This window comes from Salmo salar, chromosome 09 (assembly GCF_965601325.2).
Source record: "Salmo salar chromosome 09, fSalSal1, whole genome shotgun sequence".
NCBI classification, from domain to species: domain Eukaryota; kingdom Metazoa; phylum Chordata; class Actinopteri; order Salmoniformes; family Salmonidae; genus Salmo; species Salmo salar.
The window spans coordinates 96213662-96231280 of NC_138299.1; the positions used below are offsets into that span (position 1 = coordinate 96213662).

At 44.0% G+C, this 17619-nt stretch overlaps 1 protein-coding gene across 3 annotated transcripts in view; it reads right to left on the minus strand.

Annotated features, from left to right (window-relative positions):
• LOC106612181 (glutamate receptor 3) overlaps positions 1-17619 on the minus strand; it is a 219292-nt gene that overhangs the window by 142443 nt on the left and 59230 nt on the right. For all 3 annotated transcript variants that reach the window (XR_014378839.1, XM_045724147.2, XM_045724148.2), the window contains exon 3: positions 7858-8097. Coding sequence is in view for 2 of the 3 variants with exons in the window: in XM_045724147.2 (XP_045580103.1) it covers positions 7858-8097 (240 nt within the window). In the remaining variant the exon portion in view is untranslated. The remainder of the gene's footprint in view (positions 1-7857; positions 8098-17619) is intronic.

The window sequence follows — 17619 nt, forward strand, 5'->3', positions numbered from 1 at the left end:
TTTACTCATGTCATTTTACGGAGAAGGCGAGGAGGAGGGGCGCATTCCTTGTTAGCGAAGGTGCCACTGTATTATCCTCAAAGCGGGCAAAGACGTTGTTTAGTTTGTCTGGAAGCGTGACGTCGGTGTCCGTGACATGGATGGATTTATTTTTGTAGTTCGTGATTTCCTGTAGACCCTGCCACATAAGTCTCGTGTCTGAGCCTTTGAATTGCGACACCAACTTCTCCCTGTACCAGCATTTCGCTTTGTTTGATTGCATTGCGGAAGGAATGACTACACTGATTATATTCCCAGACCTCTTTCCATGGTTAAATGCGGTGGATCGTGCTTTCAGTTTTGAGCGAATGCTGCCATCCATCATGGTTTCTGGTTAGGGTAGGTTTTAATAGTCACAGTGGGTACAACATCTCCAACGCAATTCTTTATAAATGCACTCACAGAGTCAGCGTATAAGTCGATGTTGTTCTCTGAGGTTGATCGGAACATATTCCAGTCCGCGTGATCAAAACAATCTTGATGCGTGGCTTCCGATTGGTCGAACCAGCGCTGAATGGTTCTTGTCACTGGTACATCCTGTTTGAGTTTCTGCCTATAAGACGGAAGGAGCAAGATGGTGTCGTGGTCGGATTTGCCGAAGGGAAGGCGGGGGAGGGCTTTGTATGCATCGCGGAAGTTAGAGTAGCAGTGGTCGAGGGTATTGCGCATGCGCATAGCGCAATCAATATGCTGATGGAATTTAGGAAGACTTGTTCTCAAATTTGCTTTGTTAAAATCCCCAGCTACAATAAATGCAGCCTCAGGATGCATGGTTTCCAGTTTGCATATAGTCCAGGGAAGTTCCTTGATGACCGTCTTGGTGTCTGCTTGAGGGGGAATGTACACAGCTGTGACTATAACTGATAAGAATTCTCTTGGTAGGTAAAATTTGCCGGCACTTGATTGTAAGGAATTCTAGATCGGGTGAGCAGAAGCACTTGAGTTCTTGTATGTTGTTATGATTACACCATGAGTCATTAATCATAAATTATACACCTCCGCCCTTCCTTTTCCCAGAGAGGTGTTTATCTCTGTTGGTGCAATGCATGGAGAAGCCCGGTGGCTGAACCGATTCCAACAACATATCCCGAGAGAGCCATGTTTCCGTGTAACAGAGAATGTTACAATTTCGGATGTCGCTCTGGAAGGCAGCCCTTGCTTGAATTAGCTCCATTGTCCTGGGTGGTGGTCCGAACAGAGGATCCGCTTCGGGAAAGTTGTATTTCTGGTCGTAATGTTGGTAATGTTGACATTGCTCTTATATGCAATAGTTCTTCCCGGCTGTATGTAATAACACTTAAGATTTCCTGGGGTAACAATGTAAGAAATAATACATAGAAAAACAAAATACTGCATAGTTTCCTAAGAACTCGAAGTGAGGAGACCATTTCTGTCGGCACCATGGTTTGCCTTCCCCGTCTGACTTTATTAAAACAATAACGATGCCTTCCCCCTGTCTAACTTTATTAAAACAATAACGATGTCTTCACCCAGTCTAACTTTATTAAAACAGTAATGATGCCTTCCCCCAGTCTAACTTCATTAAAACAGTAACAATGTGTTCCTCCAGTCTGACTTTATTAAAACAGTATCGATGTCTTCCTACAGTATGACTTTATTAAAACAGTAACGATGTCTTCCCCCAGTCCAACTTTATTAAAACAGTAACGATGCCTTTCTTCAGTATAACTTTATTAAAACAGTAACAATGCCTTCCTCCAGTCCAACTTTATTAAAACAGTAACAATGCCTTCCTCCAGTCCAACTTTATTAAAACAGTAACAATGCCTTCCTCCAGTCAGTCTCTGCTCCTCTCCTTCCTATGTGGTTGTATTACCAGGGGAGCTGGTCTATCTGATTACCTGGGTGTAAGGAGGGCAAAGAGATGCTGCTTCCCCCACACACACACACACACACACACACACACACACACACACACACACACACACACACACACACACGCAGAGAGAGCAGGGTATAGCACTTGACAGACTCAAACAAACACACACACACACTACTTGAGACATCGGTTTACCTGATGAGCCATTTATCAGAGCCTGACTGAGTCCTGGATGGAGAGCATCAATTAAGCCCTTAAATCCTCTCTGGGGGATAATGTCCTCACTCTAATAAGGGATTGCCTTACACATACAGCTGTATAGGGGTGTGTCTGTTTGGCATGCATATGGGGAGTTGCTCTTACACAGGTAAAGGCAAGTAAATCAATGGTGTTTTCTAAACTCGGCTCTCACTTTCTCTCTCTGGTCTGGGCGCGCGCGCGCAGCGCGACAGACAGACAGACAGACAGACAGACAGACAGACAGACAGACAGACAGACAGACAGACAGACAGACAGACAGACAGACAGACAGACAGACAGACAGACAGACAGACAGACAGACAGACAGACAGACAGACAGACAGACAGACAGACAGACAGACAGACAATGGAGAGTCCGAGCCTGTTCGTTTGTAGATGTGTTCAAGGATGTGTGGGTTGTGTTTTGGAGCAGTACACTACAGTACAGCAGCGTCCTCAGGGAGAGGAGGTCCAGGGTACATCCCAAATGGCACCATTTTCCCTATATAGTGCACTACTTTTGAACAGTATTCCCTATATAGTGCACTACTTTTGACCAGAGCTCTGTACAGTAGCAGAGAGAGAGAGAGAGAGAGAGAGAGAGAGACAGGTTCCTCCAAGCGTGTCTATCTGGAAGTCACAATCTTTCATTAATGAGCAAATAAACATTTAACTCAATGAGTGTGTGTGTGTGTATGTGTGTGTGTGTGTGTGTGTGTGTGGGTGTGTGTGAGGCTAACCAAGGTGCAAACCACGAGGTGAAGAGTAAATGTGATGTGTGGGAATAGACATGACGCTACTGTCTAGAGGAGGGAATAGACATGACGCTCCTGTCTAGAGGAGGGAATAGACATGACGCTACTGTCTAGAGGAGGGAATAGACATGACCCTACTGTCTAGAGGAGGGAATAGACAGGACGCTACTGTCTAGAGGAGGGAATAGACATGATGCTACTGTCTAGAGGAGGGAATAGACACGATGCTACAGTCTAGAGGAGGGAATAGACACGATGCTACAGTCTAGAGGAGGGAATAGACACTATGCTACAGTCTAGAGGAGGGAATAGACCTGATGCTACTGTCTAGAGGAGGGAATAGACCTGATGCTACTGTCTAGAGGAGGGAATAGACATGATGCTACAGTCTAGAGGAGGGAATAGACATGACGCTACTGTCTAGAGGAGGGAATAGACCTGACGCTACTGTCTAGAGGAGGGAATACACATGACGCTCCTGTCTAGAGGAGGGAATAGACATGACGCTCCTGTCTAGAGGAGGGAATAGACATGATGCTACAGTCTAGAGGAGGGAATAGACCTGATGCTACTGTCTAGAGGAGGGAATAGACCTGACGCTACTGTCTAGAGGAGGGAATACACATGACGCTACTGTCTAGAGGAGGGAATAGACATGACGCTCCTGTCTAGAGGAGGGAATAGACATGACGCTCCTGTCTAGAGGAGGGAATAGACATGACGCTACTGTCTAGCGGAGGGAATAGACATGATGCTACTGTCTAGAGGAGGGAATAGACATGATGCTACTGTCTAGAGGAGGGAATAGACATGATGCTACTGTCTAGAGGGAATAGACCTGATGCTACTGTCTAGAGGAGGGAATAGACCTGATGCTACTGTCTAGAGGAGGGAATAGACATGATGCTACTGTCTAGAGGAGGGAATAGACATGATGCTACAGTCTAGAGGAGGGAATAGACATGATGCTACTGTCTAGAGGAGGGAATAGACATGATGCTACTGTCTAGAGGAGGGAATAGACATGACGCTACTGTCTAGAGGAGGGAATAGACATGACGCTACTGTCTAGAGGAGGGAATACACATGATGCTACTGTCTAGAGGGAATAGACCTGATGCTACTGTCTAGAGGGAATAGACCTGATGCTACTGTCTAGAGGGAATAGACATGATGCTACTGTCTAGAGGGAATAGACCTGATGCTACTGTCTAGAGGAGGGAATAGACCTGATGCTACTGTCTAGAGGAGGGAATAGACATGATGCTACTGTCTAGAGGAGGGAATAGACACGATGCTACTGTCTAGAGGAGGGAATAGACATGATGCTACTGTCTAGAGGAGGGAATAGACATGATGCTACAGTCTAGAGGAGGGAATAGACATGATGCTACTGTCTAGAGGAGGGAATAGACCCGATGCTACTGTCTAGAGGAGGGAATAGACATGATGCTACTGTCTAGAGGAGGGAATAGACATGATGCTACTGTCTAGAGGAGGGAATAGACATGACGCTCCTGTCTAGATGAGGGAATAGACATGATGCTACTGTCTAGAGGAGGGAATAGACATGATGCTACTGTCTAGAGGAGGGAATAGACATGATGCTACAGTCTAGAGGAGGGAATAGACATGATGCTACTGTCTAGAGGAGGGAATAGACATGCTACTGTCTAGAGGAGGGAATAGACATGACGCTACTGTCTAGAGGAGGGAATAGACATGATGCTACTGTCTAGAGGAGGGAATAGACATGATGCTACTGTCTAGAGGAGCGAATTTCTCTGCACTATAATAATACATAAGAGGAATGACAGAATATATTTGACTTAACACTCCACATCACTGCACCAAACCCTGGCTACATGTTGGTATGTTGTCACCTAACATCTAAGAAACAGCGCAATATCTCTTAATTAATACAAATAACTATCCCCTAAAGGTATAGAGCGTAGTTTCTACTCTGAAATATATGCTCGACTGCAGCAACAACAGCTGTAGCACACACCTAATTTAAGATGAGAAACAAGCCACAACCAACCCCCGTGATTAAACAGAGATTAGGCAACACATTAAGGATGTGACATACTGCACCCAAAGCTTAGTTACAATGACATACTGCACCCAAAGCTTAGTTAGAATGACATACTGCACCCAAAGCTTAGTTACAATGATATACTGCACCCAAAGCTTGGTTACAATGATATACTCCATCCAAAGCTTAGTTACAATGATATACTCCACCCAAAGCTTAGTTACAATGATATACTGCACCCAAAGCTTAGTTACAATGATATACTCCACCCAAAGCTAGTTACAATGAATACTGCACCCAAAGCTTAGTTACAATGATATACTGAACCCAAAGCTAGTTACAATGATATACTGCACCCAAAGCTTAGTTACAATGATATACTGCACCCAAAGCTTAGTTACAATGATATACTGCACCCAAAGGTTAGTTACAATGATATACTCCACCCAAAGCTAGTCACAGTGATATACTGCACCCAAAGCTTAGTTACAATGATATACTGCACCCAAAGCTTAGTTACAATGATATACTGCACCCAAAGCTTAGTTACAATGATATACTCCACCCAAAGCTAGTTAGAATGACATACTGCACCCAAAGCTTAGTTACAATGATATACTGCACCCAAAGCTTAGTTACAATGATATACTCCACCCAAAGCTTAGTTACAATGATATACTGCACCCAAAGCTTAGTTACAATGATATACTCCACCCAAAGCTAGTTACAATGAATGCTGCACCCAAAGCTTAGTTACAATGATATACTGCACCCAAAGCTAGTTACAATGATATACTGCACCCACAGCTTAGTAACAATGATATACTGCACCCAAAGCTTAGTTACAATGATATACTGCACCCAAAGCTTAGTTACAATGATATACTCCACCCAAAGCTTAGTTACAATGATATACTGCACCCAAAGCTTAGTTACAATGATATACTGCACCCAAAGCTTAGTTACAATGATATACTGCACCCAAAGCTTAGTTACAATGATATACTCCACCCAAAGCTTAGTTACAATGATATACTGCACCCAAAGCTTAGTTACAATGATATACTGCACCCAAAGCTAGTTACAATGATATACTGCACCCACAGCTTAGTAACAATGATATACTGCACCCAAAGCTTAGTTACAATGATATACTGCACCCAAAGCTTAGTTACAATGATATACTCCACCCAAAGCTTAGTTACAATGATATACTGCACCCAAAGCTTAGTTACAATGATATACTCCACCCAAAGCTAGTTACAATGAATACTGCACCCAAAGCTTAGTTACAATGATATACTGAACCCAAAGCTAGTTACAATGATATACTGCACCCAAAGCTTAGTTACAATGATATACTGCACCCAAAGCTTAGTTACAATGATATACTGCACCCAAAGGTTAGTTACAATGATATACTCCACCCAAAGCTAGTCACAGTGATATACTGCACCCAAAGCTTAGTTACAATGATATACTGCACCCAAAGCTTAGTTACAATGATATACTGCACCCAAAGCTTAGTTACAATGATATACTCCACCCAAAGCTAGTTAGAATGACATACTGCACCCAAAGCTTAGTTACAATGATATACTGCACCCAAAGCTTAGTTACAATGATATACTCCACCCAAAGCTTAGTTACAATGATATACTGCACCCAAAGCTTAGTTACAATGATATACTCCACCCAAAGCTAGTTACAATGAATGCTGCACCCAAAGCTTAGTTACAATGATATACTGCACCCAAAGCTAGTTACAATGATATACTGCACCCACAGCTTAGTAACAATGATATACTGCACCCAAAGCTTAGTTACAATGATATACTGCACCCAAAGCTTAGTTACAATGATATACTCCACCCAAAGCTTAGTTACAATGATATACTGCACCCAAAGCTTAGTTACAATGATATACTGCACCCAAAGCTTAGTTACAATGATATACTGCACCCAAAGCTTAGTTACAATGATATACTCCACCCAAAGCTTAGTTACAATGATATACTGCACCCAAAGCTTAGTTACAATGATATACTGCACCCAAAGCTAGTTACAATGATATACTGCACCCACAGCTTAGTAACAATGATATACTGCACCCAAAGCTTAGTTACAATGATATACTGCACCCAAAGCTTAGTTACAATGATATACTCCACCCAAAGCTTAGTTACAATGATATACTGCACCCAAAGCTTAGTTACAATGATATACTGCACCCAAAGCTTAGTTACAATGATATACTGCACCCAAAGCTTAGTTACAATGATATACTCCACCCAAAGCTTAGTTACAATGATATACTGCACCCAAAGCTTAGTTACAATGATATACTGCACCCAAAGCTTAGTTACAATGATATACTGCACCCAAAGCTTAGTTACAATGATATACTGCACCCAAAGCTAGTTACAACAACATACATTTCTTCCAGTTATAAAGCAGATGGAGTTTGTGAAGGGCCTGTAGATTACATTACACAGTGCTTATAGAATGTCGCCCACTTCCTTGTTTCAAGTAGGTAATGTTCCAGCACATTAGATCATGTACAGTATACTTTGTCATTTTGGCCATGAATATTATCAACGTTGACGATGTCAACTGTTTCAAGGGCACCCCTAAGAGTCAATACTTAAAACCCTCAACAAAACCATGTCCAAGTCTATGGTAGAACCAGCCTGTCAAACCTTACCTACCGCTGTCTGTATTGTATGTTAAATTACGTGACAATATCTACTATTATCAATGATACTGCAGTCAAAAACGACTTCAAGAGCATCTAGCTCTGTCTGTGTGTTCACCCCACACCCTGAACTATATCAAGGCCTGTGATGGCATGGCACCTAGCTCTGTCTGTGTGTTTACCTCACACCCTGAACTATATCAAGACCTGTATCCTTGGACTATATGACGGCCTGTGATGGCATGGCACCTACCTCTGTCAGTGTCGTAGAGGTATACAAATTTCTGCCACTTGTAGTGTGACAGCAGGCTGAGGACGGCCCCACGCAGTGCAGGTCTCATCTGGATGACAAACTGCACTTCGTTGTCGGTGGGGTAACTGGGCGTGACGAAGGAGGTGTGGAGCGCCCCACAGAATGACGTCAGGGTGTTCATTGACTTTTTATCGTAGAAGCCGAAGATGGCATAGACCCCTCGGGAGAACTGAGAGCAGACTGGAGAGAGAGGGAGAGGGGGAGGGAGGGAGGGAGGGAGGCGTTAGGATGCTTAAGAGAGACAACAAGATCAGACACACACCCACACAAATGTCAAGTGTTTGAAAACGCAAACATCTTTGGTAGCTACAGTGTAGAAAATCTATAACAGCCAATTTGTGGAATGAGATCTTGCAGTAAGACCAGCATTACTCTTCATCAGTCAGCCTATCTGCATTGGATGACATTTATTCAGCTGGGGAAACCACTTGCATTTATTTGTAGATCTGTCATGTTTTCTGGTGAGACCTCAGAATCTGGCAGCAATAAAGACACCGACAATGTCGTAAATAGCACACTATTTAAAGTGCACTACTTTTGACCAGGTCTCATAGGGCTCTGTCAAAAGTAGTGCACTACAAAGGGAATAGAGAAACACATGTTTTAGTCAAGACAGACCAGGGACTTTTGCGACTATTCTATTGGTTCCATTGCGCCAGGCAAGCTCAATCAAACCCAGATCAAGTATTTGAAATAATTTCAGATAGTATTTGGTGAAGGTTTGGTGAAGGAACATGTGGCTGATGGTGTGGCTAACCTAACGTAGCATGCGTAGAAACACACCTCAGCTGAGTCCCCACTTCCGTTTTTCAGAGGAAACTGAACTCAGGTTGATAATACTGTATCCCTGAAAACAAGAAACATCTGATTTCATTTATTTTTTTATTTAACTAGGCAAGTCAGTTAAAACCTGTTAGGGCTAGGGGGCAGTATTGACACGGCTGGATAAAAAACATACCCGATTTAATCTGGTTACCACTCCTACCCAGTAACTAGAATATGCATATACTTATTACATATGGATAGAAAAGACCCTAAAGTTTCTAAAACTGTTTGAATGGTGTCTGTGAGTATAACAGAACTCAAATGGCAGGTCAAAACCTGAGAGATTCCTTTACAGGAAGTGGCCTGTCTGACCATTTCTTGAACTTCTTTTCCATCTCTATCTTTTACTAAGGATCTCTGCTCTAACGTGACACTTCCCACGTCGTCCATAGGCGCTCAGAGCCCGGGAAAAAACAGAATGTCGTCATTCCAGCCCCAGGCTGAAACACATTATCGCCTTTCTCAAGTGGCCGATCAAGGGACTCTGGGCTTATGCGCGTGACCCGACCGCCCCCGCCTTTGTGATTTTTTTCCTCTGTTTGCCGAAAAGGAGATTCCCTGTCGGAATATTATCGCTTTTCTACGAGAAAAATGGCGTAAAAATTGATTTTAAACAGCGGTTGACATGCTTCGAAGTACGGTAATGGAATATTTAGAATTTTATTGTCACAAATTGCGCCATGCGCGCGACACTTCTTTACCATTTCGGATAGTGTCTGGAACGCACGAACAAAACGCCGCTATTCGGATATAACGATGGATTATTTTGGACCAAACCAACATTTGTTATTGAAGTAGCAGTCCTGGGTGTGCATTCTGACGAAGACAACAAAAGGTAATCAAACTTTTATAATAGTAAATATGATTATGGTGAGTGCTAAACTTGCCGGGTGTCTAAATAGCGAGCCCGTGATGCCTGGGCTATGTACTTAGAATATTGCAAAATGTGCTTTCACCAAAAAGCTATTTTAAAATCGGACATATCGAGTGCATAGAGGAGGTCTGTATCTATAATTCTTAAAATAATTGTTATGCTTTTTGTGAACGTTTATCGTGAGTAATTTAGTAAAATGTTAGCGAATTCCCCGGAAGTTTGCGGGGGGTATGCTAGTTCTGAACGTCACATGCTAATGTAAAAAGCTGGTTTTTGATATAAATATGAACTTGATTGAACAAAACATGCATGTATTGTATAACATAATGTCCTAGGGTTGTCATCTGATGAAGATCATCAAAGGTGAGTGCTGCATTTAGCTGTCTTCTGGGTTTTGGTGACATTATATGCTGGCTTGAAAAATGGGTGTCTGATTATTTCTGGCTTGGTACTCTGCTGACATAATCTAATGTTTTGCTTTCGTTGTAAAGCCTTTTTGAAATCGGACAGTGTGGTTAGATTAACGAGAGTCTTGTCTTTAAATAGCTGTAAAATAGTCATATGTTTGAGAAATTGAAGTAATAGGATTTTTAAGGTTTTGAGAATCGCGCCACAGGCTGCAAGTGGCTGTTACGTAGGTGGGACGCAAGCGTCCCACCTAGCCCATAGAGGTTAAGAACAAATTCTTATTTACAATGACTGCCTACACCGGCCAAACCCAGACAACGCTGGGCCAATTGAGCTCGGCCCTATGGGACTCCCAATCATGACCGGTTGTGATACAGCCTTTCAACGGGTGGTATGGATGATCTACACAACGCTACCACTGTGTCATACACTTGAAAGAGATAGGCTTTCCATGTGTTCCAATTGGAAAATCAAGCTTTCTGACTGGCTAATAAAGTGCTCCGAACATCTCCAAGCCTCTGGAATGATACAGATGGCTGAGCAGTGGAAACATCCAATCACGTCTCCTGTTTAATGGCATGTTGAACATTGGGGATGTTAGAATGCAACAGCTAGAATGTACAACGCTGTAGTGGAAAGGTCCCCATTCTCATCGATGGGGCTGTAGTGGAGCAGGTCCCCATTCTCATCGACGGGGCTGTAGTGGAGCAGGTCCCCATTCTCATCGACAGGGCTGTAGTGGAGCTGGTTGATATCTTCAAGTTCCTTAACTTCCACATCACCAACAAACTAACATGGTCCAAACACACCAAGACAGTCATGAAGAGGACACGACAAAACCTATTCCCCCTCAGGAGACTGAAAAGACTTGGCATGGTTCCTCAGATCCTCAAAAGATTCTACAGCTGCACCATTGAGAGCATCCTGATGGGTTGCATCACTGCCTGGTATGGAAACTGCTCGGCCTCCGACCGCAAGGTACTACAGAGGGTAGTGCGTACGGGCCGTACATCACTGGGGCCAAGCTTCCTGCCATCCAGGACCTCTATACCAGGCGGTGTCAGAGGAAGGCCCTAAAAATTGTCAAAGACTCCAGCCACCCTAGTCATAGACTGTTAACTCTGCTACGGCACGGCAAGCGGTACCGGAGCGCCAAGTCTAGGTTCAAGAGAATTCTAAACAGCTTCAACCCCCAAGCCATAAGACTCCTGAACATTCAATCAAATGGCTACCCCCCCCCCCCCCCTTTTACACTGCTGCTACTCTATGTTATTATCTATGCATAGTCACTTTAATAACTCTACCTACATGTACATATTACCTCATGTCGTGTCTTTGGCATCATTAAAACTGAAGACCTATTTATCAAATAACTCTCTGTAATTATTATTACGTGATCAAACTGATTAATCATGTAACTGTAATTAACTAGGAAGTCGGGGCACCAAGGAAAATATTCAGATTACAAAGTTATAATTTTCCTAATATAATATTTTAATATCTGATCAATTAGTCTTCAATTTAATGAATTATGATTTACCTCACGTTAGTCTCATTCCAAATGTCATAAATTGTTGGTTATCTGCACGAACCCAGTCTTCACTATGAGTAATCCATGCATCAATTGTCTTAAAATCATTTATTTACTAACTAAGTAATTCACAGAAATGCATAACAAACAGTCAAAGTAAATATGGTTACAAAGAAATGATAGGAGAATGTGCCCTAGTGGGCTAAACCGGCATGGCGGCTTGTTAGACAAAAGGGGAGTGGGGGGTCAACTGAGGAGACACTACAGAGTTGAATATTATAACAATTGAAATGATAACCCTTTGCACATGAATGCTCACTCATTCGGGAATAATTGCAATCAATATATATATATTTACGCTCAGTGTGTCGTCGGGATCTCTGTTGAAAAGTTTGTTTCTGTTGGAGAGTTTGTCCACCCTCTCTCGCTCTCTGTCGTGGTTAGAATGGATAGTTCAGAGTGACATTCATTCATGTCGTTATAGAATAGGTGTTTCGGTGGTTGTCGGTCTTCGCGTTCAATAATACCGAATTCCTAGCTGCAGACTAGTAATTAATATCAAAGACTTGATCTTATTCTATCGGTATCGATAGTCTAAGAGTTTCACCATGTGGTATGGTTAAAAGTTCAGCAAGAGAAATGCATGGTCAAACCTTGGCCCTCTCGTTATCGAGGTAAGCTGGTCTCCTCTCAAAACTTGGCCCTCTCATTTTCGAGGTAAGCTGGTCTCCTCTCAAACCTTGGCCCTCTCGTTATCGAGGTAAGCTGGTCTGAAGTGGGAAATCATCTCACAAATAGCTTCATCCTTATTCATTCATTTTATACAACAATTAGATGTAAGCCTCATAACTGAGGCTATTATATAAACAGCGTTATGGTAACGTGGCCGTATTGTCTCTCATGAGTTTCACAAAATTGTAAAAAAACGGACCAGTTCGTAGCTGGATTCTTCACCGATCTTTTATACATTCTCCAGAACAGAAATATTGTTCGGACCTCCAGTTCTGTGAGGTGGAAGAAATTCCTTTGTTCTCTCTATGAAAACTCACTCTCTCTCTCTATACTGTGGCCATGAGGAGATAGCCTCCTCCAGGAATTTACATCCTCTCTGACCACAGCAGCCTGGGTGTAGGAGACAGAGGGAGATGGTGCAGAGGTAGGGGGATGGTGCTCGCTGTGTCTAAAGAGGGCAACATCATGACATTCAATTACCTCAACTAACCAGTGCCCCCACACATTGACTCTGTACCGGTACTCCCTGTATATAGCCTCGCTATTGTTGTCGTTGTTATGCTGGTCTTTAATTATTTGTTACTTTTATTTCTTTTTTGGGGGGGGGATTTTTCTTAAAACTGCATTGTTGGTTAAGGCCTTGTAAGTAAGCATTTCATTGTAAGGTCTACACCTGTTGTATTCAGCGCATGTGACAAATACAATTTTATTTGATAACGCCTGAAGAAAATCTGAAGAGGCACAAAGTACGTGAGAATGGCAGGGGGGTGTTGTGTAGGGGTCTAGGTCCCCCTTCTAGAAGTTGGAGAATTTTGCACCTGAAACTACATTTTCTTGCAATCTAAAGCCAAAATCATTATGCATAATTCTAGGTAAAAAAATACGTTCATTATTCTACAGATCTAAGCATACATCTTGAGCTGACTGGTGTTAAAAAAGTTAAGAAACTAAATATGCTTCCCTTCACCTGCTAAACTGTGTAAAAGATTGAAATCAATGTGAGTTTTTACTCAGTACATTTAGTAACTGCTTGCTTTTCTAAAGTCTACCAACCTTGCCAGCAGGCATGCCAGCTAAGATAGTTAGACAAGCTAGGTACTATAAGAGAGCATCCAATGAGAGCACCATTGAGAGCATCCTGTCTGCTGTATCACTGCCTGATATGGCAACTGCACCGCCCACAACCACAAGGCTCTCCAGAGGGTGATGCGGTCAGTCCAATGCCTGCCCTCCAGGACATCTACAGCACCCTGTGTCACAGGAAGGCCAAGAAGATCATCAAGGACCTCAGCCACCCGAGTCACGACCTGTTCACACCGCTACCATCTAGAAGATAGTCAAGGACCTCAGCCACCCGAGTCACGACCTGTTCACCCCGCTACCATCTAGAAGAAAATCGTCAAGGACCTCAGCCACCCGAGTCACGACCTGTTCACCCCGCTACCATCTAGAAGAAGATCGTCAAGGACCTCAGCCACCCGAGTCACGACCTGTTCACCCCGCTACCATCTAGAAGAAGATCGTCAAGGACCTCAGCCACCCGAGTCACGACCTGTTCACTCCGCTACCAACTAGAAGGCGGAAAGACAGTACAGGAGCATCAAAGCTGGGACCGAGGAACTGAAAAAACTGCTTCTATCACCAGGTCATTAGACTGTTATATAGTCACCACTTGCCAGCCTCCGCCCAGTACCCTGCCCTGAATGTAGTCACTGTAACTAGCCGGCTACCACCCTGTACTCAACCATGCACCTTAGAGACTGCTGCCTTATGTACATAGTCATTGAACATTGGTCTCTTTAATAATGTTTACATACTGTTTTACCGACTTCATGAGTACACTGAGTATACAAAACATTTATTCCTAATATTGACCACACACACACAGTCTTGTGCAGGTAACCTTGTGGGGACATAACATTCAGTCCCATTCAAAATCCTATTTTCCCTAACCCTAAACCAAACCTTAACCCATACCCGTCCCCTAAACTTAATCCAAAAAGCTAAACTTAACCCTAAACCTAAGCCTAACCCGTACCCTTAACCTAATCTTAACCCAAAAACCTAAACTTAACCCTAAACCTAACCCTAACCCGTACCCTTAACCTAACCTTAACCCAAAAACCTACACTTAACCTAAACCTAACCCTAACCCGTACCCTTAACCTAACCTTAACCCAAAAACCTAAACTTAACCCTAAACCTAAGCCTAACCCGTACCCGTACCCTTAACCTAACCTTAACCCAAAAACCTAAACTTAACCCTAAACCTAAGCTGTACCCTTAACCTAACCTTAACCCAAAAACCTAAACTTAGCCCTAAACTTAACCCTAACCCTAGCTCCTATTCCCTAACTCCTAACCCTAACCTAATTCTAACCTTAACCCTAAACCCCCTAGAAATAGCATGTGACCTTGTGGGAACCAACAAAATGTCCCCAGCCGGTCAAATGTGTTGGTTTACTATAACCCTAGTTAACAGTCTGTCCTGTAAGCTGGCCTGAAACCCTATTTAACATGCTGTCTTATAAGCTGGCCTGAAACCCTAGTTAACAGGCTGTCCTTTAAGCTGGCCAGGCAGTCCTGTAAGCTGGTCTGAAACCTTAGTTAACAGTCTGTCCTGTAAGCTGGCCTGAAACCCTAGTTAACAGGCTGTCCTGTAAGGTTACTCACTAGCTAGGCTGATGTTTCCTAAAGAACCCTCTCCATCCATCCAAATATTTGGGTGTCCATGTTCTCTCATGGTCTCATAACCAGAGGTTGTGTCCCAAATTGTACACTTTTCCATATATAGTGCACTACTTTCTGACCAGAGTCTTACGGACCTTTGTCAAAAGTAGTGCACTTTGTATGGAATAGGGTGCCATTTGGAACGCACATGGAGTCTTCTGTTGCCGTGGAAGGAGGGAAGAGGCCTCTGTGTGCTGATGTAAATGTCACTGTTGATTATATCTCTTTACTGGTTCTCTTCTCGTTCTCCTCTCGCTCTATGTTTGCCCCCATGTCTCTCTCTCCCTCTTGTCCTGGCTGTGTTCCCCGCCTCTGTCTGCTCTTCCCCAAGTCCCTTTGCCTTCCACTCCCCCATTTCTCTCCCTCCCTTCTCCCTATATTTCTCTCTCCATCCCTCCATCTCTCTGTTCTTCCAGACCTAAATCTGACTTGTCCTCTTTAAAGCCAGCGAAATGCTGACGCACACACACACACACACACACACACGCACACACACACACACACACACACACACACACACACACACACACACACACACACACACACACACACACACACACACACACACACACACACACACACACACACGAGTAGATAGCGCATAAGTGCTTGGGGGGATTGAATTGGCTCATGCCATTTAGAGCTGTGAAGCGCTTCAAACCATTTACTCAAATGCCAGCCCCTAAACTTCACCAACGCCTCGCCTCCCATTGCCCAAGATGATGGCCATGACACTTAAAGAGATGAGATGACTTCATGCTGCCAGTCTGGATGAAGTAAGATCATCCTAACTCGTTTAGGCCTTCATGCCATGAAATTTACAATGATAAAAGTAATCAAGATACTATTGACAAAAGGAGGACGGACCGATCTAGTCATCTCATCTACAGCAATAGAGTCTATTTCCAGATTTACACATGAACGACCAACATATAATTCGTTTACAAAATGAATATTGTAACGGAATTATCATTGCCTGAGGAGGTTTTCCGCTGAATAACTCCTCATCAGACATGGTTGAAGGAAAAGGTACCACCAGTCTATGTGTGTGTGTGTGTGTGTCTGTGTGCGGGTATGCGTATAGACTGTGGCGCACTGCACTACTGACAAAGCACCTTCTAATAAATCCCAGCCTGTGTGTGACTGGAGTGTGTGTTTGACTGGAGTGTGTGTTTAATGTGATGGATGAGTGGTGAGTAGGGGGTCTGGCATGAAGACCCTCTCTCACAAAGCCTAGTTAATCTGGATCTTACGCAGTCAGAGCAAAGGCTGCGGCCCACTGAACCGCAACTACAACCACTCTGTAGCTGGGGACAACCCTCTACTGCCCTATTCCTCCTCTGTAGCTGGGGACAACCCTCTACTGCCCTATTCCTCCTCTGTAGCTGGGGACAACCCTCTACTGCCCTATTCCTCCTCTGTAGCTGGGGACAACCCTCTACTGCCCTATTCCTCCTCTGTAGCTGGGGACAACCCTCTTCTGCCCTATTCCTCCTCTGTAGCTAGGGACAACCCTCTACTGCCCTATTCCTCCTCTGTGCTGGGGACAACCCTCTACTGCCTCTATTCCTCCTCTGTAGCTGGGGACAACCCTCTACTGCCCCTGTACCTCCTCTGTAGCTGGGGACAACCCTCTACTGCCCTATTCCTCCTCTGTAGATGGGGACAACCCTCTACTGCCCTATTCCTCCTCTGTAGCTGGGGACAACCCTCTACTGCCTCTATTCCTCCTCTGTAGCTGGGGACAATCCTCTACTGCCCCTATACCTCCTCTGTAACTGGGGACAATCCTCTACTGCCCTATATCCCTTCTGTAGTTGGGGACAATCCTCTACTTCCCTATATCTCCTCTGTAGCTGGTGACAATCCTCTACTGCCTCTAAACCTCTTCTCAGGAGGTTATGGTCCTCCTTTGTCTGTGTCCTAAATGGCACCCTATTCCATTTCTAGTTCACTATGTGTCTATCTTGTAATATACACTGCATCCCTCTCATCTGACTCTCCTATTGGCCTTATGTCATCCTTTCTACTCCTCTTTCTGTTCTCCTCTCATTCTCTGTCCTCTTATTTCACCTCCTCTCTCTTTTCTGCATCATCCTCCTCTTCTCTTCTTTCTCGCCTCCTCTCAAGGGGGCTGGCTGAGCTCTATATGCCTCCTCCCCTACATTCATCTTCCGTACCCCTGGCTCTTCCATCCTCTCTCCCATCCCTCCTCCCCTACCTTCTTCTTCCGTACCCCTGGCTCTTCCCTCCACTCTCTCCCATCCCTCCTACCTCCTTCTCTCACTCTTCTTGGCTGTGCAGGACATGCCACCGTGATTACACTGCCGCTTAGTCCAGAGAGTGCCCAATGAACTGTGTGTGTGTGGTGTGCGTGCATGTGTGTGTGGTGTGCGTGCATGTGTGTGTGGTGTGCGTGCATGTGTGTGTGTGTGTGTGTGTGTGTGTGTGTGTGTGTATGTGTGTGTGTGTGTGTGTGTGGCCAATGAACTGTCCCGTAGGGACTCAATAGACCTCCACTCATTTATTTTCCCTGGCTGCTTCCCTCCCTGAGAGATTTCTTACCTGCCTGCCTGGTAAAGTCAATGTGCTTTGGGGTGTA